A 22,008-nucleotide genomic window follows, 5' to 3' on the forward strand; every position below is an offset into this window, starting at 1 on the left:
GGAGAGCAATGCATATGACAGCCGGTCCGTCACAGTATGGACTTTACGACTGAGTGATGATGACGATTCTATATTGGTCGATTCTCTCTATTTTTTTGGGTTGCATACAGTGGCTGGACGGGGCGCCACCGGGAGGCATTCACGAGACCGGTTGGCTTGGACGGAGGATGGCTCGGGGTGATAGTTGAGTGAGCATGGACATCAGTGTGAGCGCTGGGATCATGTTTTCTCTGGACTCTCTCCAACGTTTGCTGCTGGTCAGAGCAGTCTAATGTTTAAGCAGACGGGCAGGCTCTCGTTGTCTTGTCTTCTCCTATCTTATTAGCACCCGATATCCTCTGGCTCGCCGCCTGCGTTTTGCTTGTTCAACTGCATCCACCGACCACGTTCTCATCCCCCCCAAGGCTGCTCTTCTTGAGGTTGCCGGTAGGTCTCCGATTCGTCCCATGTCAAACTTCCTTGTCTATCTCGGAACGGCCTGGCGCCGTTGTAACGGTTTGTTGCCAAGATCCACCCCTGGCCCTCTCAAACGACCCCCAAGTTCATGTGCTTGACGTTGCTACCTCTTTGTCCTCCTTCATGTTTTGAAACACTCGAATCGAGAGGTTGAGCATGGCTGTACAGCAGAAAAGGCAGCTGGCGAACAAACATGCCTGATGCATTGAAGCGCAGTCACAGTTGTAACCTGCCAGGTACATATCTAGTAACATCCGCAGGCCAAGCCGAAACTTGGTGACCCCAGACTGTTTCTCGCCGCTATCCTGGTTTAAACTTAATCGGCCCCTGTCGGACGCGGAAAACTCGCCGACAGGAACGTGCCGGATGTGCCGAGCTGCCTCTCTTGGCTGTCAGGGAAATGACGTCAACTTTTTTTTCGTGGTTTCTACTGTGCTCTCCCAAGCCACCACGTCTGATATAGAGAACGCTGTGTTTGCAGCGACCCCATTTCTATGTACCGATGAGATCCTGGGGCAGAGAAAATGTGCTTCATATTAGGAGGGCTGATAGGCATCACGTTGGTTTTCTAGCCCGAACACCCGGCATTGTGTGCTGATTGAGGCGCTCCAATGGAAGTTTGTCGTGCTCATGCTTGACGGATTTGAGTTTTTCTGGCGGCACAGCTGGGGCATGCAACAGCCCTGGAGGCAACATTGAGTTACATGGTACCCGCCCAACCTGCAGCGACCGTCAATGGACATCATCATGAGGTAGCAATCCATGAATCTGTATGTTTCACGTGCCCCCCCTAGTAGCCCGGATGTTTAGTAGGGTAGGCATCTTGTCTAGGAGAGTGTCGGCTCACAAGAAACACTTGCGGAGGCAACAGTCGCGAAGCTGCCCGGATCAGGCCAGCCTCCTTCTCAGCATTTCCAAGTTTTCAAGCTGAATGCACTATACATACGCCTGCAGCTTAATCTGCCGATACTGAGCCTAGGTGCGGCTAACAATATCTTAAAAACACCACACTAATGCGGCTTCCAGGCACATGCTACCAAACATTCCCTTGGCTCAATCTCACCCGCGTCGCTCCGAGCGGCAGCCGAGACGCCCGGAGATCGAGGATTGTCTGCTTTGCCCGCGTGCTTCCGGACATACAGGCGCTGTAATACTCCGTATATCCGAGTTCAGCGTTGTAGGTCAGGCACCGTGGGCGGTTCCTCTGCCGCAGGGTCGTGGTTGCAACCCCCAACTTTCCTCCACCCCCCAGCAAGCGCCCAATCGGAGAGTTGCGGCAAGGCCTCGATGGCGGGTTATTCTGATATCAACCATCATGCTCCCAGACGTACTATCCGATTGCGCGCTTCCCGCGTCAAGTGCCGAACTAATCCCCCCGATACCGACCGTTGGAGGCGGCCGTGTCTTGGGTTACATGGCACAGCGTACCAGCCAAGTGGCAGGCCAATTTGAGAACGATCCGGTACATGATGCCAGCTGACGAACGAAAGAGTACACAGTACATCGTGTCGTTTTCCGCCTTGTTTGACAGGTCCTACGCCCGGTGAATGGGTTAGGTTTCAGATATACGCACTGCATCCCCTTGCCATTCGCTGCCTAGCGATGGGAAACGGCCCAGAAGCTTGTGTCCGAAGTGTCATTCACAAGTCACTCCACAGGTTCGCTACATTCGCACAAGGCAGCATCCTGGTCCCTTGCTTGAAACCGTCTTATGCCAGCCTTGGACTCTCAACGTCCACACATAAGCAGCAGGAAGCATACATGCCTGCGATCTCAGATCGACCCAGTATCTGAAGAAGCACCCATACCAGCGGCCTGTCAACCTCCAGGTTATGTCGCGGCACCGGAGGCCCATGCAGGTTGTCCGCAGCAGCGATCATCGAACATGTCCCAAACCAAGAGACGTTTGTCAGTAGTCACCAGAATCCAGACCGGCATCAACAGCCCCGGCTGAGAACAAGTAGCCATGCTAACACGGCCAGCTAGCGTTGCAAACATTGCGGCTTGACTGAATAGTGGGCTTGGTGTTTGATGAGAGGGCTTATAAGCCCAATCCCTGGCATGACTGTTGACTTGATCAATGCTCGACACCATTTCGCTGCCCATAAACCATAGTGATCCCATCAGGACCAAGAATACCGACGTGATCCATGCATACAGCACGCTCGATCTCAATTGTACCTAGCTCGTAAGATGAGCGCCGTGCATGGAATAGCATGTAATCGCTTAGGGGAGAAGAGTTGGATGGCCACCACCGATATGATACTCCCTAAAGACGTAGAGCTTTTCGCCCTAAGCCCACTGTACCATCACCCTGGAATACTGAAGCAAAGGGCTGCGGAACCCGCGACAACATGGCTGCAACCGCAACTTTTGGATCTTCAGCAGTGCATAGTGTTCAACTGTGACAGGATTCGGCACGAGCATATTATTTCGGCACTGGGATGATGCTTGAGCATGGAACCATACCCGGCAAACGGAAAGTCTCTACCCATACCCTTGAGACATTGCCCGCTTAGTTCTCCGTCAAGTCCCGGGATAATTTCGCTGGCAGCTGATCACATCCTACCTGGCGGGCCCCAGCCCGAGTCTCCTGAGTGACAATGGCTCCCAGATAATGTAGGGCACTTTGAGTCCAAGATCGGCTCCTTAAAGTTCAATTAGCCAACTAGCCTGCGCAATCCCAGGGTATCCAGTCAGCATGTAAGGTAGACATGGCGATGATGACATCACAAAAAAACAGGATCTTGATGAGTGTTGGGGCGTCGCCACAGAAGCGCCGTTCAAGCTAAGTGGGGTCACGTGATAGCGTGACCGGCACAAGACGCCAAAGCGCGAGCAAGGAGCAAGGCGACTCGTCACGCTTTGCCATCCTTCGTATCTCCGAACCGTTGCCTGGAAATGCTTCTTCTCGTGTGCGAACAGGCAGCTCTTTTCATTTCTGCACTTCCAACCACCTCTCTTACTTTCCATTGCCTCATCTCATCTACCAGACACTCTGTTCCGCTGCGATTGGTCTTTGAGTGTCGGCTCTGTTCATGACCGCATCTATCTCTCCTCCAGGGCACAGCTGCAGGGCCAGAATTGGTCTGGGTTCAAACCAGTTCTGGCGTCCTCGTTGGATGCTGCAGGGCTTTTGAGATTCACGTCGGAGGCTGCTCCCACAGCCCCACGCAACACCCCAGCAATGGATTCCCAACTACGACCACCCAGTCCATCGGGTCAATCCATACAGGAGCCACCGACAGCGGAAGCTGACCAGGCGAGCAAGCCTCGCAAAGCGAGCACCAGTTCAGGCCTTGATGCAGCCGATGCCCCCGCAGATGACGAAACATCGGCCCTCCAGCACCTGACCGAAGATGTCCGAAACCAGGATGACTTGGAACGAGACATCACCCTCCAAGCGAGTCGTGCCTTGGCGGAAGCCGAGGACAAACGAGACAAAAGGCGCATCGAGAAGGCAGAAAAGTTGAAAACAAAACTCGAAGATCAACTGAGAACACAACAACAAAAGTTGCGCTCCTCACACTCCAACCCAACCGCGAGACTTCGCATCCAGCGCGAGATCGCGAGACTCGAGGCCGAAATCGTGATCTGCGACAAGGACATCGCCGATTTTACCGCAAGAATTGAGCAGCGCAACAAGAAAGATGTATCGGCGGATCTTGCTCAGGGTTCAGGCGGCAGACTTCCTGGGGAGACCCAGCGAGAGTACCTTATTCGAATAGGGAAAATCACGCCTTTTGCTGCCCTTCGTGGCCCTCGCCCGGAAGGGGTGCACGGCGAGCTCGCCGACGCGATTAGTGATGCCGAGGACGAGGCCATCGCAGAGGAGCTCGAGGAGAAGGAAGAGGCCGATGGGCCGTGTTCTCACCAAATCCTGAGTGCACCTGGATTTGCTGAGGACGATGATATTTCCATTTCCGCGGTCGAGTCTGAGTTCTCTCTCCGTCCGCGCAAGAAAAAAAAGCAGGCCAAGCTGCAGGTCGAGTCTGAGGAAGAGTTCGAGCCTGAGTCAAGTTCTGAGGCAGCGAGCCTCGAGTCTGACGTGTCGGACGAGTCTGATTTGGCCGGCAGCACGCGAAAGCGAAAGCGTGGAAAGGTCATCAAGGAGAAGGAAGGCAAGGTTGACCTGAGCAACATCGACGATGGTAACGAAACCGTTTACCAGGCAAGACTGAAGGACTGGGTTGAGCGACGGAGCAGGGCCCGGCGGCGACGACAAGAAAAGCTGGGTCAACCGTTTGACGACGGGTCGGACGGTGTCGAAGAGTGGTTCAAGCCATCTCCGGACCAGCCAGACCATCACTTTGAGAACGGCCTGAAGCTGCCTGGCGATATTTACCCTTCGCTATTCGACTACCAGAAGACTGGTGTTCAGTGGCTGGCCGAGCTGTATGCTCAAAAGGTCGGCGGCATCATTGGCGATGAGATGGGCCTAGGGAAAACGGTCCAGTTGATATCGTTCGTCGCCGCCCTGCACTACAGCGGGAAGCTCAACAAACCGGTCATTGTCGTTGCCCCCGCCACGGTCCTGAAGCAATGGGTCAACGAGTTTCATCGATGGTGGCCTCCCTTGCGCGTCTCCATCTTGCACTCCTCTGGGAGCGGCATGCTCAATGTCCGTCGCGAAGCCGAGACGGAGGATCATGTCGACCCGTGGGAGGAGAAGAAACCGAGCAGGTCTAGCCCCGCTGTCAGGAGGATCGTGAACCGGGTGGTGAAGCACGGTCATGTTCTTGTCACCACCTATGCCGGCCTGCAGACCTATGGTGACGTCTTGATTCCCGTCGAATGGGGGTATGCCGTTCTCGACGAAGGCCACAAAATCCGAAACCCAAACACCGCCATCACCATCTACTGCAAGGAGCTCCGTACCCATAACCGCATCATACTCTCGGGCACTCCGATGCAAAACAATCTGACCGAGCTGTGGTCCTTGTTCGACTTCGTCTACCCAATGCGCCTGGGGACGCTGGTCGAGTTCCGCAACAAGTTTGAGGTCCCCATCAAGCTCGGAGGCTACGCCAATGCCACAAACCTGGACATTATGACTGCTCAGAAGTGTGCCGAGACCCTCAAGGATGCCATCAGCCCATACCTTCTCCAGCGCCTGAAGGCAGATGTTGCGGCTGATCTTCCCAACAAGAGCGAGAAGGTCCTCTTCTGTAAACTCACAGCCGCCCAGCGAGAATCGTACGAGTTGTTCCTTAAGTCGGACGACATGATCTCGATTCTCAATCGGACCCGGCAGTCGTTATACGGCATCGACATCTTGCGCAAGATCTGCAACCATCCCGACCTCTTGGACCCACGGCTCAAGGATAAGCCCGGGTATATTTGGGGAGATGACACCAAGTCTGGAAAGATGGCTGTGGTAAAGTCATTGCTTCCCATGTGGAAGCGGCTAGGACACAAAACCCTGCTTTTCTGCCAGGGTATCCAGATGTTGGACATAATGGAGGCCTTTGTTCGACGGCTAGACAACATCCAATATCTCCGGATGGACGGCAAGACGCCGATCAAAGACAGACAGACTCTAGTGGACCAGTTCAATGCCTCCCCAGATCTTGACCTTTTCCTCTTGACAACCAAGGTCGGCGGACTGGGCGTCAACCTGACAGGCGCCAATCGTGTCATCATCTTTGACCCAGATTGGAACCCTTCTACCGATGTTCAAGCGCGGGAGCGGGCTTGGAGGCTTGGTCAAAAGAAGGAAGTGACCATCTACCGATTGATGACCGCCGGAACCATTGAAGAGAAGATCTACCACCGCCAAATTTTCAAGCAGTTCCTCTCCAACAAGGTCTTGAAGGACCCCAAACAACAAACCTCGTTCAACCTGCATGACCTGCAAGACCTCTTCAGCCTCAACTCGTACGAGGACGGTGTAACGGAAACGAGCGAGATGTTCAAGAGCCGGGATCCCAGATCGCGCAGGGCGCCGAAACAGCTCGTCATCCCAGGACAGGATGCGCCCCCGCCGATGCCGGGGAAAATCGTTAATCCAGAAGGAGCCCGGCCCGACATCAAAGATGTCGGGGAAACAGACCTCCGAAACATTGACGGTGTCGCCGGTCTCGAAACATACGAAGACTCGTCCTCACCCCCTCCGAATGAGGACCGTCTCATGGAGGGCATATTTGCGAAATCCGGCGTTCATAGCACACTAGAGCATGACGAGATTGTCAACGGCAAGAAGCCTATCAAGGCGGATCGCAAGATCCTCCAGCAGGAGGCCAACAGGATCGCCGCCGAGGCTGCTCGGAGTCTCCAGCGCGCGGGAGAGCAGGCTCGAAACATCCCCATCGGTACCGTGACGTGGACTGGCGAGGTGGGTGAAGCTGGCCGCCCCTCCAATCCTCGACGTGGTCTGCCGGGTTCCGGGGCGGGCAGTGCGAGCAGCTCGAGGTCAGGCACGCCGATGGGTAGAGCAGCAGAGCAGCAGAATCTTGGTGTGACGGACTTTGAGAAGATGATACCTGTTTTCATCAAGAGACATGGCGGGAAAGTGCCTTCGAAGTTGTTGGTCGATCACTTCAATCGATATTGTCCCACGCGGAGGCAGACGGATGCATTCAAGCTGGCTTTGGGCAAGGTGGCCGAGATGGAACAGCGTGGATCGAGCATGCGGGCTATTTGGAGGCTGAGACCGGGGTATCGGTAGGAGGTTGCTTACAGGGGGTTGGTATTGGGGTTTGAAAGACATTATAAGACGTCATGATATCGGTTCAGTGGGAGGCATGACTGGAAATTTTACGGTGGTCATGGGTGGACAGAGCCAAGAGATAAGCCAAGGTCGATGGATCGAAGAACGGTAGACTTTTGCAGTGTTTAATACAGGCTTAGTCAACCCAGCCACAGCCATCTGGCTGTCGATCAATCTCTAGTGGTCTGTAAGCACCGGTGTGGCCTCGCGCGCCATAACAGAGTATTGAGTTTGATCTATCTGCTTACCTGACCAGAGAGCGGCAAACAAAGTTGCTGGTGCATTTGCAGGTAGTGTTTTCCCGGGCTAATTACAGGCTTTTTATATCCCTGGCTCATCTTTGGAACCGGAGCCGATAATCAACTCGTCATGATGATCTTGGAGTTTCTAACAGACAACTAACCCCAGCGGTCCATGTTACCTGCCTCAGACGGTACTCCACAGTCAGGCAAGCAATGCTCGAGCGGCGTCACACAATCCTCGAAAACGCCACTACGATGAGTACTGAATCTCAAGACCAAGACTTCGGAACGGTTCATCCAGTTTCCGCAGGTCGATTCCTGTCCCGAGGCTGAAGATGAGTGACTTAGCTCGTCCTTCCCAAAGCAGACCGACACGAAGATTCTGGTCCATCCGCGCTTTCAGAACGCCTCTGTACTCCTCATGGTTCTCTGGGGGGCTGGGGGGGCTGGGTTCCGGCTCCTCATCATCCAGCCTCCACTCCAGCTTGGCTTGGAAACTCCGTTCCTTGACGCGGGGAGCCTCCGGTTCTGGAATAACCTCCAGGTTCCTAGGGTCCGCGCCGAGCAAGAACCCAGCGGGCCGCCGGTTGCTCCACAGCTCCATGCCAACCGCCCACTCGCTCTCGTAACTATAGACGTTGAACTCCATGCGCGTCGCAAGCGCGCAGTAGTCTTTGGCGAGTACAGCATAGGTGGCATTGATGTTGCCCATCAGCGGGTTGATGGTCAAGGTGGCCGTGAGCGGCGTTCCGCGATGGGCCGGCAGGGTCGCAAAGCGACCACCCAGAGACATGCCGCCTGATTTGTTAAGAGTGCCGTAGTACACCTCGCCTCCGGCGCTGAAACGGCCGTATATGCGCTCCTTTTCGCTAGATTGACCATTGCCGCTTGGTTCCGAACTCGCCGGACCAGCCGGCGAACCAGAAGTGGAGGGAGACGTGTCACCGCCAAAGTTATACAGACCACGGAAGCCAAGAAGCCCACCATCTGTCGAGAACAAACCCTCTATCCCGTATTTCCCTCTGTCGTATTGCAGAAGGCCCAGGATAGTGCCACCATTTCGGAGGGACCGCTCGCTGACAGCGGACAGTTGCACTTGGAGCTCGGGTGTGAGGCGCCGGACAACGAGGGCTTCGAGAAGAGATTGTGGAAGGTACAGGCGGCCGTATAAAAGTGTGCTTCCGGCGCTTGTTGCGCTTGGGGAAATCGTGGGCGCGGCAGTTTGTGTAGCTCCGGCTGATGCTGTGTCTTCTGCTTCCCAACACCACTGCCCGTCCCGTGAACCAAGGCCATGAAGGCGGCGGTATGATCGTAACAGTGCCGACAGAGGTATCTGGTCCGACTGGGCAGCGATATTCGTCAGGGGGATGGTGCTGTGGAGGTAGGATATGGAGCCATCAACAACGCCAACGGTGCCGAGTTGGTAGCTGGTTGCGAAATGTGGGGTTGCAAGAGCCGAGAGGTTGAGGCGCAATCCTCGAGGAAGGGGAAAGTCAATGAGCCCTGGCGGATCACCATCAGCATACATACAGCAAGAACGGGATGATGCAGCGCACCTTTCGCTGTTGCGTTCAAGTCCTTATATGTGTTGTCGTCATTCCACCCCGTGGCGCCGTAGAAGGCATTGGTGATATACTGCATAAACTCGCGCATATTGACTACAGCCTGCGTACGAGCAGGGTTGCTAGGCAATGTCACCTCTGACAAATCATTGGATGAGAACGGAGTCAAACATGAGCTGTTGAGTTTGGAGATGGGTTGGTGGTGAAATGTCCACGGGTGGTGAAATGTGATGTGAGCTTCCACAGTTGACGTCTGTTCAAGCTTTTGGACCCACTGCGCGGCGTGGCCCCACTTCAGCGTCCAGGGGAACGAACCTGACTCCAATATCCAGGACCTTGCTACCTCATCGGCATCTCTGATGGCTTCACTCGGGTGGCTTCGTGGCATCGACTCGCTCAAGTGGGTAATCGGTAGAATCCCAACAGTTCAATACTGATTGGTGCTCCGGATAGACATGACGAAATGCCTCACTTCTCGAACTGTAGACTCCTCCCCTGAGCCAACGTGTTTCCTCCCTCACCAAGACCTAACGAGAACCCGAGCCTCTACGCTCAGTTCTTCTCTCCGAAGCTATCGCGACCACTGGCAAAGACCTTATCAAAGTCATACTCGGTCCAGCGGATGTCAGGCTTGAGACCGGCAAACTTCCACACGCCGTCTACCTTCCGGTAGTAGTGAGTGTTGTGGCTGTGGGCATGTCCCTTGACCTCAACTTTTTGCAGGCTCGAGTTCGTGTAGACCTGGTGCGGCACACGCAGCTGATGGTACCCAATCACCTCTGTATCCGATACCTTTTCCCACTTGCTGGCACCGCCGATGAAGTGCTGGGTCCGCAGCAGCGGGTTGCCCAGCACCGACTCATTTGAGATCATGCCGACAAACTCCTCGGCCGGCATCGCCTCCCAGAGCTTGTTGAGGAACGAGCGGTAGTCAACCTGCGCATGGTCTCCATAGTTAGCCCGTTGTCTGCCACGCCAGGCCAAGCCAGTATCTCGTTCGACGACATACCCGGAGGGTTGGAGCGATGCACTTCTGGAGACGATCCCAGTCCTTGGAGTCGTAGCTGTCCGCCCACTCGAAAGCGGCCTCGGTGCAACCGAGATATTCTGTCTCTCTTGTCAGACATATTCAGGCCCATTGCTTTCGTCCATAGTCAGAATAACAGGTCTGGAACCAACCCTCAAAGGTGATCTGCTGCTTCTTTTCGGTGGCCATTTTGCTAGGCTTTTCGGGCGATTAGGGGTCGGTTGTTGAGTTCGTTGGGGCACACCTCACGGCTTGAGTGAAAGACAGAAGAGCTCTTCGGCCATCTGGCCGTTTATTTGTACCAAGTCACGAGCATGGCTGTCACAAGTATACAAACGTACTTGCCGTCGGGCGTCGGACGTCAATGGGCATGTGCGTCCCGGAGAGGGTAATGAATAGAGGTCCTGCCAGTGTGAGACCATGGCCGGTAACTTCCAACTCTGGATTTCTTCCCCCGGAGAGCTACCTTGTGCTCTCCTTGGTCAATGGCTCCATCCAGCGGCAGTGCCCTCTCCAAACCAGCCAGGTCTCAGAGAATCGGTACTCTTCCCCAGTCGTTGCTATCATTTCGGTGCCACTTGCATATCTGACAATACTTGAACCCAGGCTATTGGGAAACTGACACTCCTTCTGGACACCTGATTCTCTCACCCGGTCAATCCTTCGTCTTGATCAAGCACGCCCAACACCTTTGATGTCATACCTATCTTCGGATAAGCTTGGGGACCAACACCCTTAACATGGAACCCATCCTTCGCTAACCTCCACCCCCCCCCTCCCTCGGCCAGCTAATCTAGCCAAGTTTGCCTGGCTGCGCAGACGAAGACTTGTGCGTGACGCCATATTCGAGAACGGTTCTGTTGGTGGTAACTACCTACCAGCAAGACCGGGCTTTCTTGCATATGCGAGGGGCTTCGGTGTCCTGAATGACAACAGCTCTCTCTACCGCTGTGCTCGTCTTCGCATCATTCCTTCTTGGTGGTGGAATGGTTTTGCCACTTCTCACTTGCCCCTTGATCTGCCATCCTACAGGTGTTGGCCTTAAACCCTGGCCTCCCCACCGCCTGACGACATCGTTGACCTTCTCCAGAATAATTTCTCTCGTGGCCGGCTTGCTTGTTGCCACTTTGAGCAGCTGATCGTAATTTGGTTAGGCGTGGCGGATGGTAGCGTCCACCGCAAGCCTGACTTTTTCGTACCTACACAGCCAATTTGCCGGTTCGGCCCACGCGTCGACTGCGCCTCTTGAGTGTGTGTCTGATGACAGCCGCAAGTTTCTCCTTTGGTATCGCAGGGAATATCTCCTTTGCCACTTCTTCAAACTGTTAGCGGCGTTGTCCCGCCGCTTTACAGACTTTCCCCGTTTTGCAACCGTCGCTTCATGTTGTCGCAGGATGGCTTTGTATATGTAATTCGGACATCGCAAGCAGATAGCCCTGTTTCTGTTGCTTAGCACCACGTGTCAAACCTTACTTGAGTCGCGGGCGTGTATGTGGGAGTGCCTGGTGATGTAAACGTTGCCTTTCGGGACAAATCTGCAACCATTTGGCATCGGGTCACTCTCTCGAACCGCCTTCTCTCCCGGCCATGGTCTATTCTTGGGTTGTTTTGCTGTCTCGTGCGTACAGGCATCTCGGTCGATGATCAAGGATATCGATGAAGCAATATGTGTGACACCGTATTGCTGGATGAGATAGAAAGCCCAACGCTACCTCCTGACGCTGTGCCCCCGCCTTGTTGTGCTGATGGGACGAAGTATATGCTCGAGCCGTCGGTAGTCATTTGAGCACTATCATGGAGAAACATGGACATTTATAAATTCTGGCCCCGAATGTTTCCCCTCGTGAGATATTCTGAATGGGGTGGTAACGAGTCGAGTGTCTGGGAATACCGCTACATGCGTCCACGCTTATCCCGAAAGTTCCCCCTGTTCCCCATTGTTTAGACCATCATGAGTCACTTGATAAGACTTAAAGATCCTCGCAAGCACACACGCTGATTTCCTTGTCGCCTATCAATGGTGTCTGAGCTGGAGGGATGAAGATGCGTTTGGATTTATTCCTGGTACTGGACAGTACCCGTTGATCGAATCCAAAAATGGATTAACTGATATCGTGCAACCCAATACAGTGGCGGCCATCTCTAGGTCCACTATATAGACAATGCTACAACACAGTACCATCGCCGGCAGCGACATGTTGGGGTCCTGACCTACGTTGGGCTCAGTCGAGCACTGATCTGTAACTAGCGCCTATATCATCAAGCCCAACCCCTTCTTTTTTTTTTAGCTGAGCATCCAGCATGGCTGCTTAAGCTTAGCGTCTGACTTAGGAGCAGGCAGACCTCAGGTACCTAAGCATCGAGAACATCACCCGCAGCCATGGACCCAGGACAACCAATGCAGTCCTGTCGTCCAGTTGATGAATACTTCTCCATTGGACTCGTGCAATGCGCGCACAGTGTGAATCGTCTGCGGGCTCGGGATCACGGATCGGGGCCATGCCTCCATTTGCGGAGCAACCTAGAGCCTCGGGCTACCATTTTGGAAAGTTATCCGCATTACTGGGGCAGATGGGTAACAAAACAGCATATATCCACCTATATATACAAATTCCTCGCAGGAGTGTTGTTCATGTCGACATTCCCCGAGTCGCAGGCGCGAAGCACAGGAGCACAGTGCTAGCGTGACTGTGTTTGGTGCCCCACTTTTTAGTGTTGACCCCTAGCGGCAATGGGTTGCGGCGCGGTCGCGGTTGGGACGAGGCTGGCGCAGGAACCCGGCGACAAGGTGCACCGATGTTGAGGTGCGGGTTTGCCCTTCCCAGCAGGAAATCGTCCGCCTCGGCGGCTACAAAGAACCCTCCGAGAAGCGATACAGGAGTGTATGCCTATCCTCGCCGTCTCAGCGATCAACCAGAAAGGACAAGATGCCTGCCGCATCATCAGGGGATGAAGGCACGGAGGCTGCCCAGTCCATTCCCGCGACGACATTAAGCCCATCACCACTCATTACGATAGACTCCACCATCACCTCGCCGTCCCGACAGGCCTCAGTTCGCAGCGTATCTGCATCGGGTTCGAATCGTGACCTGAACAACCGTCGCACAACTGGCGCGGCTCCTCTCCCTTCGCCCACGACTCCCGTGCTGACGGTCAAGCCCACCTGTGTTCGCTCCGATACCGAGGCTGCAATGAACACGGGAATACGACGACGCATAACTCGTGCCGGGACGTTCAGGACCGTGGATGATTTCCAAGAGTTTACCTCACAACCCGGCTGGCATCGTAAATCCCCCGAGAGCATTTGGGGCCCGGGCCCTCAATATTCTCCATGTTTCATCCTCTGGCTAACACCTTCGATCACAAACAGCTGGTGCCGAGCCCGGTGTCGACCCAACCAAGCCCGATGGCGGCCATGGCTCAATGCCGATATTGAGCACCCGGTGTGAGATCACAGTAGTTGATTTCTCGCAGGAGGACCTGTCCATCAGGAAGCTTGACAACGAAACGCTGCCGGGCTTTCTAGAGCAGCCGCAACCAGACTGGGCGAGATGTCGCTGGATCAACGTCAATGGCCTCAGCTGGGACGTGATCCAGGCTCTAGGGCGGTACAAAAACCTCCATCGACTGGCCATTGAGGACATCATGAACACAAGAAACCGGACAAAGTCTGAGTGGTGAGAACCTCAGTCATCGAATGAGGGAAAATGTCTGCTAACGATCACAGGTATCCCACTCATGCGTTCATTATCCTGACGCTCCTGAAGTTGGTGCACTTGTATGACTCAGATAGTGAGGAATCGGACTGGGAAGACGGTGCCTGCAGCAGCAGGAGTAGCGGGAGCTCACTGGGCGCGAGATGGCCCCGTAGACTTCTCCGAAAATTAAGGAGAGCTGTTCGCTCTGGAGGTTCCAACGAGAAAAGTGGTGGCCTTGGCGACAACTCATCTCGGGTTTCCAATGAGTTTGGGGTTTACCTCAGGTCCCAGTCGACAGGATTCTCAGACAACCCGGATTTCACTACACTGCGTACGCTCCAGCGATACCATGCAGCTTCCAATAGCGCTCGGGTCGACTACATGGAGCAGAACTCTGCATTGGCATCTCGACATCTGGCTGTCGCTTGCGAGCAGGTCTCCCTTTTTCTGACAAATGATAACTGCATCATCAGCTTCTTCGAACAGTCAGCTCAGGATATCGAAATACCCATCATCCATCGTCTCCAGACAATCGACACCATCATCCGGCAGTAAGTAGATGTCACCGTTTCTCTCACCACATACCCTCTTTGGGCTGACCAGATGGTCTGCAAGATCTTGCGATGCCTCCATGCTTGGACAGGCCATCATTGATGGTATCATTGATCTTGCCATCCCCGTCGTGGCCTGCTACAGCGATGTCATTGGCGACCTTGAGCTCGACGTTCTCAACCGACCCACCATTGAACACACCAAAAAGCTTTACATCCTCGTCTCTGAAATCCACAAGATCCTCGCTCTCATCAACCCCATCACTGCCCTGATCAACACCTTGCGTGACCATGAAACAGATGTCGCACAAGAGGCCATCATGGCGCATTTGCTAGACCCCGATCACGGCGTCATCATCACACACCTGACGTATACCTATCTGGGTGACATCCTCGACCATTGCGTTCTGATCACCGAGACCCTCAACCAGCTCAAGGCATCTGCCGAGGGCATGATTGACCTCATTTTCAACACCATATCAGCCTACCAGAACGAATCCATGAAGCAGCTCACGATCGCCACCATCATCTTCCTCCCGCTTACCTTCTTGACTGGGTATTTCGGGCAGAACTTCGAGCACTTTGACGACCTGGAGCACGGGGTCTCCTACTTGTGCGTGTCATCCCTTGTCCTCTGTTGCGATTTAAAGCCTCCGGCGCTTTCCAGCTAACCCCTAGGCAGTTGGAAGATTGCCATTCCCGTCGTCGTTTTCACCATCCTCGTCCTCCTCTGGGAGGTTATCCGCGACTACCTGAGGTCACTTATCCAAAAGCGTCGCAACGTCCGTCTGAAGAGAAGATTGAGGAAGAGAATGATGGGAAGGCGCCAAACACGAGTTTCCCGATAAATCAGAGAGGAAGAGGCGACACTTGGGTTGGGACCTTGGTCATTATGGACAGCCAAAATGATACCCGTGTACTCCGAGTTGGCCTTTGGCCTTCTTCTTCATCCTGCAACCTTGGCCCCGCTCCCTGTGTTTGCAGCATCCGTCTTTCAGCAGCCTCTATCGGGGCAGGCATCCACGGGGAGTTTGACACTGTCGCTCGGACGACGGGGCATGTTGTCGGCTACTCTGAAAGGCGGCATGCTCCGGGGGCTCAGCAGTCGCATCCTTGACACGGTCGCCATTGACGTGGAGTGGAATCTCGGACTTGTGTAAGGGTAAGGTGATTGGGCGCTTGATGCTCTGGCTCTATCCACCGCAGGAGGGCATCTGACCTGTGGTTACATCCAATACGAGATGTTGGGAAACACACCGACAAAACTCGCCTCATCCGTCCAGTCCATCGGGACGCCTCGAATTCTCATTGTTGTTGCTCCGCAGGCCTCGCTGTGCTAATTGCCCATCATTCCCCGCCGTTGCAAGGGCCACCCGAATCCTCGTACCCTCTACGCCCTAACGTGATGCCCGTGACCATATCAAGGCCTTGATTCAACCAAATATATAAGTAAGAGACTTCGTAGAAACGTCCAGTGGCATTTCGTGGTCGTGCCGATCTCCTGGACAAGCCCGTGGCGAAAGGAATACGAACAAACGTCCATATCCGGTTCTAAGCCTCAACTGCGGCTCTCTGTCGGGATTACCGGGCAACAATCAGGCAAAGCCGGGGCCCTGGGGCCTGAAAAATACCAAATTCATGTTATAAAATGACTTCGATCCGCACCGCGTAGGCGTGCTCTTTTGTGTACGTTACACCTGCAACATCAGTCGGTTTGCCATCGATAGTGATATACTTCAATCGCTTCACATCCACGAGGCCACACATTATGAGACGATCTGCTCAGATTGTATCCGCCCTTCTCGGGCTTGTTTGCGGAGTCATGGGTGATCTCCTGGACTGCGGCCCGGCCCGGTATGATCCGGCACAGGTAGTTCAACAGACATCTTCCCAAGCATCCCGGCTACCAGCATACTAATGCAGTGTTACATCCAGCATGTCTGTTGGAACAACCAATTTCTCTGCCCCGTCACAGCAGGCGAGCCGCTGTCCCGCTGCGGTGGCGCATGCTACAGCAAGTTCATGTACACCTGTACCAACAACGTCCTCACCCTACTTCCGCCGGTCAATACACCTTTCACCCTCACCGCCCACAACCCCAAACTGCCCATCATCCACAACAAGCCCGTCACAGCCGGGGGGCTGCATTGGTCCCTCAACGGCCAGACAAGTAGCTACTGTCCTGCTGTCGTCCCACAAGATGCCTGCCCGCCGGGTAAAACCACGGTCTTCGTTGCCAGCGGCGGCAGCGTGGCCATGAGCGTCATGGTCCCTGGCGGTCAGCAGGCCTATTTGGATCCGTATTGGAACATGGCCTACACGCAGGCCCACTCGGCTTACGTCCCACCCGGCAGCCTCAGGACTGGGTTTGGGGCGTACCAAGGAGGCGGGTTTGTCAATCTTAACGGCAACGGTTGGGGCTGGGTCGCCTGTCCGCCGAAGGCTTCGGGAGGCGGAGGCACGGCGTGGAACTTGGTGGGTAGGAACGACACGAACGCGGGGAGTCTGAGCGCATGCCATCCGGTGAATCTGAAGGTCAACCCTGTACCGGCTGGCACCTACGGTGCCTGGCAGTATACATAGGTGGGCCGACTCGAGGAATACGCAACGTTTGGGGGCGATGAGCCAATGAATGGGGGGGGGGGGGATGCTGAATATCCGAGCAGATCCTAGCTACATCAGCTTGATGTTTCTGTATTTCAATGCCGGGAGATACATGGATTACGAAGTCACGAACCTTTTCTCTGATAAGTCCGCACCGCAGTTCGGGGTGATGCCCTCCCCCGGATCTAAGAACAAACCATAAATTTAGAGCCTCGGTCATGCTTTCCATGCCACATGCAATGCCGTCTATGGTATCTATCGTCTATGAAATGAACTGCTGCATCGTAAAGCCACCCCAAGCCGGTCTGATCATCACCATAGGTCCAGTAAGGACGGTCGTTTCTGATCCTGTCTGGTTATCCCACATTCCACCGCAGCGTTGCTCCAGGACGGTGAGTGTTGGTGGGCTGGTCAGTCCCGACCAAGGCGTTCCTCGTCATCAGCCCTGAGCTCATACGCTGGCCGGAATTTTGATCCATTGCCGCCAATCGCTAGTGCCGGATTGGGGCGCGTGTCCTTCACACCTCCTAGGGAGGTGAAGCCTCTGTTGTATAGCTCGCAGAAAGGTATTTGGAGGTGCCGGATGAACTATAGAAACAGAGCACTGTTATCATCCTTGTTTTACTGTACCGCGGCAAGAGATAAGGGTGGAAAGGGTAGCAAGGAACCTACAGCCCAGATTTCGACATAATGCCAATCAATGACAGGATGGACGCGCATGAGCCGAGGCCAGCCCTCGTCTGTAGGGTCAAAGTGCGTCAAGTTTTCACCGTGAGGGTCTGTCCTCCTTGTGCCAAGGAATATCGCCTTCACAGCAGGCCTGTCCTTTAAATAAGCCTCCAGGGCCGGTCGCATCGGTAGCGTATAGCGCGTGAGATCGAGATGGTATACGGAGGTCGATTTTGCCACGAATTCTTCAACCTCGGTAAACGGATGGGAAGCAACAATGTATATTGCCTGCAGCGGCTGATCTGCAGTCGTCGCTGGGTCGCTGGGTGCTGATGCGGGGATGCTCGCGACAGTAGGATCGTCGGTGTCGGCGGTCTTCGTCGCGACGTCGTCATCGACTGCTGTCGAGCGTGGTGGCGGGCGAGAAGCCCAGTCTGGGAGGCAGGCCAGGATCAAGACCAACAGCACGAGGCAGTCCTTGCCGCCATTGTAGGAGAGGGAGAGGTGTTCGAGCCTTTGACAACGGAACACACCGGTCAGTCAAGCCTGTTCCTGTTGCGAAGTCCGCGTGTCTAACTTCCGGCCCGCCCTCACCTCGGCCCATGGTTCGCCACAGAACATACCCATACCGGCCCAGCGCCTCCTGGATCACGTCTATTGACGTCCTGACCTGTCTTTGGACATCGGCCAACACGCGGTCGTCGGTTTGTTCGCGGAGAAAGGCGTCGACCTTTGCCTTGAGCTCAAAGCAAATGTTGGGCAGCGTCCGCGTTACCTCGGTACGCGACACATTCTGGGGTTCGGTCTTGGCGGCACCCTTGATCCGCGCATCCTGCCGGCGTTGGCAAGCTGAATTTGTCGTCATTTCTCTCGTACCTGGTTGACAGGGCGTCCGTGGAGAGCAGAGTGAGGAGGCGTCAGCGCAATGCTTGGGTATGTCAGGTTGTTGCCAGGTGTTGCGGTGCTAGAGTTGACACTTTGGCTTGTGATGATAGCGGTGGGGGGATACATCAACCACCGAGGGTGGGGCACCCCCGGCTCGGCAGCTCCTCGGCTCCACACAGACATTCTATGCATGGAAAGAGAGACCCACATCAAGCCAAGCACGACGCTCAACGGGAACAGCCTGTAACATGGACTCTGGGTGCTAGCAGTTCCCGGTTCTCTTCCCTGAATTTGAGTTGATCTGGTAATAACCTTTCTGATATGCTGCAACTTAAATCATCTGTATTAGGCTAGAGGAGCCCTTAAATGAAAATTAAGTAGCTACAAGAGAAGTTTTCGATAGTACTAAACGGCGGTTAATAGTTGGTTAATATTAATCTCAGCTAAGAACTTTAGAAACTAGCTAGCTGCCTTCTCAACAACAACACTTTGTATCACTGTAAAAAGTACAACGTGGATGCATTCAATTATACGGTATACAGACTCTACGAAAATGATACCTGTACCCTTTTAACTACATGATTATAAAGAGTACTGCTCCTACTGTAAAATATTATAAAATTACCCTACTCTAACTTCTGCGATATAACTAAGTATAGGGCTTTTGTATATATTTACCTGGTTTCTGCAATAGACAGGCTATATAGTACACGCCTTCGGCTTTGCCTAACATTTTACTAAAACAAATTTTGTAAAATAGAGCTTGAAATATACTTTTGTACTAGCAATCTGTATTAAGTGCTGCGCAGATAAGGTTAAATATTAGATTAATATAGCAATGGCTTGAAAAAAGAAAATCTTATCAACGAGAATAGATGCAAGTGCAAATCAACCTGATGTGACTTAGGTATACTTATTATTCTCTGCAAAGCTGTAAAGTTATATCTCGACTATAGCTTTAGTCCGTATACAGCAATGTATACCTTTTGCGTAGAAACCCTTTCTATCACTTCTTTGAACAGGGGCCTTAGTAATGTGTCGCTATCCGCCCGGGAGTGCTAGATTTATGGATCTAGTCCGAGCATCTGGGATACTTAAAGTCTTGGTACACATTTGCTCTTCTAGATCGTCCTGTAACTTATATATTGCAGAGCAATATTAGGGAGGATGATAAGGCTAAGATATCGGGGCAAGAGAGAAAAGGGCTGAGAGATATTGGATATATTGTATAATATGCTGGGTTAGCATATATATTACCTAGGCAAAAGATATTATTCTAGCGACTCGAACAGATCTACTAATAGGATAGTCTTCAAGCTGTAAGTTTTTAGCAGAGCAAGGGTTATATGTTTTAGCGTATGCAATTTACCCTTGGCTTTGTCTTGTTAAATTGAATTTTCGGAAGGTACAAGACTACACAAACTAATCTGGAAGTAAGATGCTTCATTTTAGTTTAGTAAAGGTATAAAGATAATTACTAGATAAAATAAATGTATTACATACTATATACTTTAAATAGTACGTTAATTAGAACTACTTAGTCTAACTAGCTAGAGTATACTTAATCCAATCTCCTTGGTTAAACCGTATATAAGTACAGACTTTCTAATTTCTTCTATATATAGTCTTAAAGCTCCGGCCAGTTACTTATCCAGCCTTATATAGATAAAAGGTAGCTATTCTTATTCTATTTATAGTTAATACCCGTGTTGGTCAGGTAATAGTAAGCTACTAGTAATAATATAATCTGCAGAGTGAATATCAAAATGCTTATATTTTATAGAATAGTATAAATTCCTAGAGAATATAATCTAACACTCTACTGTAGTTAACTAGGCTACTAAATCTTTATTTTACAATAGGTTATGTTTGCTATATTGAAAGTAACGTTCTTAAAAGCCCCGCTTGCGTTGTATGCCTATATATAAAATCCTAATGCCTTTTTCTAACCACTATATACTGTTAAAACAACAACAAAATTCGTAAACTCGGCCTTGAGTTATCGTTTAATAATACTACTTCTAATAGCTATCGTAGGTAGTAACTGATTGTATTTGAGTAGGCGCAAATTATTACGCTGCGATTAGCTAGGGTACCCTGCAACTAGTTAGCAAAGGATTCTAGGAGCTACCCCGAAACTATTATCGCGACCGCTAAATATATAGAAGAAAATAACACTTACGAATCGAAGCCTGGCTGCGGTAGTAGCAGGCTTTTGCTGGTTTAGAAGTTTAGTATACAACTATCTGAGGTAAAAGTAATAGTAGTACTAATTCCTTAGAGAAACTGTATTAAAGAATAGAGCCTAAAGGCTTCTATTAATATCCTTCGCAGCTACTTTTGAAGATATAGCAGTATAAATGAAGGGCCTGTAAAAGAATATAGCTCGACAAAGACAGTGTTGTGTATAAACACCTATATAACTTATATAGAAACTAGATAAGGTAGCGAAGGTAAGTTTATCTAAGTATAAGCGATTGGATCAACTCTACTAGTATTGTTATTATAGAATGTTTACTCCGTTAAACTATCTTACCTTTATACTAAGTTACTGAAACGGTTAGGCTTTTCATACTGTAGAGTATAAGTATAACAGGTCCGCTACTATATCTATACCTACAGTAAAGTAGTAATTATAATTATAGTGTAGATGTGTATCTAGAAGGAAGGAGAGTCTTCTCTTGTAATTATAACTCGTAAAACTATCTGTAAGCAGTCAGGTTATTCGGCGTAGTTATATATATCTGGGCTTTAAGTCTACCTATCCACTTAAGGAACGACCTACTTTAAAGATACATACTATAAACTTTACTATACGACTTCTAACATCTAAAAAGTACGTACAGTAATCACTTTCTTGCTTTAAAATTTAATAGTGGATAGATTTACGGATTACTCGGAAATCGATTTATAATTAGCCTTTAAGGCCTTACAGGCTGGAAAGTCCAGCTTCCGTAAGATCGCCCGCGACTTTAGTATACTAGTATCAACCCTTTATCGTCAGTATTATAAGCTTTGTACCTTACGAGATAAAGCCGACGTAGACGTTGTTTATTAAATGTATTTCGGTAGTAGGGGTATATTTCTCTTCTATTGCATTCTTTAAAGGCGAATACCTTTAACAGTAATTGTTGTCGGTAGAAAAGAGCGATTTTAAGGACCAGGTTTTTACTGTAACCAGGAAAGGTTAGGCTAATATAACTGTTGCCTTCTACTAGGTCAAGAGGTCTTTATCCTACTCACAGTACTTACAGATCTAAACAAGCTTTGTCTATTAATATTAAACAGCTACGACAGCTATACAGATTACAAGCTTATATAACAGTACTTTATAGATATGATTTATCTGTTCATAGTAAACGGATAATACTTCGGTACCAGGTATTAGTATATAAAGAGGCGTTAACGAGCCGGGATATTAAGTGTGGACAGTAAGTACTAGGTTGATAGCTAGTTTATGCTTTTAAACCTCTGATAAGCCGTTTACTACAAAAAAACTTAATTAACCTAACGAAATATATGTAGACTTAACAACTACGAAATACTTCTACAACCTAGTAATATATTCTATCTATTTGCTTAGGTTCCGTAGTAATTATTTTTAT

General features: G+C 51.5%; 6 protein-coding genes across 6 annotated transcripts; 3 read left to right on the forward strand and 3 right to left on the reverse strand.

The window, feature by feature from the left end:
* Positions 1-3,643: 3,643 nt before the first annotated feature.
* Positions 3,644-7,123, forward strand: VTJ83DRAFT_1319 (uncharacterized protein; the record flags this gene model as incomplete). Its single annotated transcript, XM_071007465.1, has 1 exon — positions 3,644-7,123. The coding sequence occupies one exon, from the start codon at positions 3,644-3,646 to the stop codon at positions 7,121-7,123; it is 3,480 nt and encodes a 1,159-aa protein (XP_070870672.1).
* A 534-nt stretch (positions 7,124-7,657) lies between these two features.
* VTJ83DRAFT_1320 (uncharacterized protein) lies at positions 7,658-9,060 on the reverse strand (the record flags this gene model as incomplete). Its single annotated transcript, XM_071007467.1, has 2 exons — positions 7,658-8,910; positions 8,964-9,060. The coding sequence occupies 2 exons, from the start codon at positions 9,058-9,060 to the stop codon at positions 7,658-7,660; spliced, it is 1,350 nt and encodes a 449-aa protein (XP_070870673.1).
* Positions 9,061-9,521: 461 nt separating this feature from the next.
* VTJ83DRAFT_1321 (uncharacterized protein) lies at positions 9,522-10,185 on the reverse strand (the record flags this gene model as incomplete). The annotated part of the gene is made up of 3 exons (XM_071007468.1): positions 9,522-9,905; positions 9,979-10,076; positions 10,149-10,185. The coding sequence occupies 3 exons, from the start codon at positions 10,183-10,185 to the stop codon at positions 9,522-9,524; spliced, it is 519 nt and encodes a 172-aa protein (XP_070870674.1).
* A 2,738-nt stretch (positions 10,186-12,923) lies between these two features.
* Positions 12,924-15,093, forward strand: VTJ83DRAFT_1322 (uncharacterized protein; the record flags this gene model as incomplete). The annotated part of the gene is made up of 5 exons (XM_071007469.1): positions 12,924-13,281; positions 13,367-13,673; positions 13,724-14,245; positions 14,310-14,858; positions 14,928-15,093. 5 exons carry the CDS (start codon positions 12,924-12,926, stop codon positions 15,091-15,093), a joined length of 1,902 nt encoding a protein of 633 aa, XP_070870675.1.
* Positions 15,094-16,067: 974 nt separating this feature from the next.
* VTJ83DRAFT_1323 (uncharacterized protein) lies at positions 16,068-16,828 on the forward strand (the record flags this gene model as incomplete). The annotated part of the gene is made up of 2 exons (XM_071007470.1): positions 16,068-16,115; positions 16,181-16,828. 2 exons carry the CDS (start codon positions 16,068-16,070, stop codon positions 16,826-16,828), a joined length of 696 nt encoding a protein of 231 aa, XP_070870676.1.
* A 432-nt stretch (positions 16,829-17,260) lies between these two features.
* On the reverse strand, positions 17,261-18,383 carry VTJ83DRAFT_1324 (uncharacterized protein; the record flags this gene model as incomplete). Its single annotated transcript, XM_071007471.1, has 3 exons — positions 17,261-17,437; positions 17,522-18,032; positions 18,142-18,383. 3 exons carry the CDS (start codon positions 18,381-18,383, stop codon positions 17,261-17,263), a joined length of 930 nt encoding a protein of 309 aa, XP_070870677.1.
* Positions 18,384-22,008: the final 3,625 nt, after the last annotated feature.

This window comes from Remersonia thermophila, chromosome 1 (genome assembly GCF_042764415.1).
Source record: "Remersonia thermophila strain ATCC 22073 chromosome 1, whole genome shotgun sequence".
Taxonomy (NCBI): domain Eukaryota; kingdom Fungi; phylum Ascomycota; class Sordariomycetes; order Sordariales; family Chaetomiaceae; genus Remersonia; species Remersonia thermophila.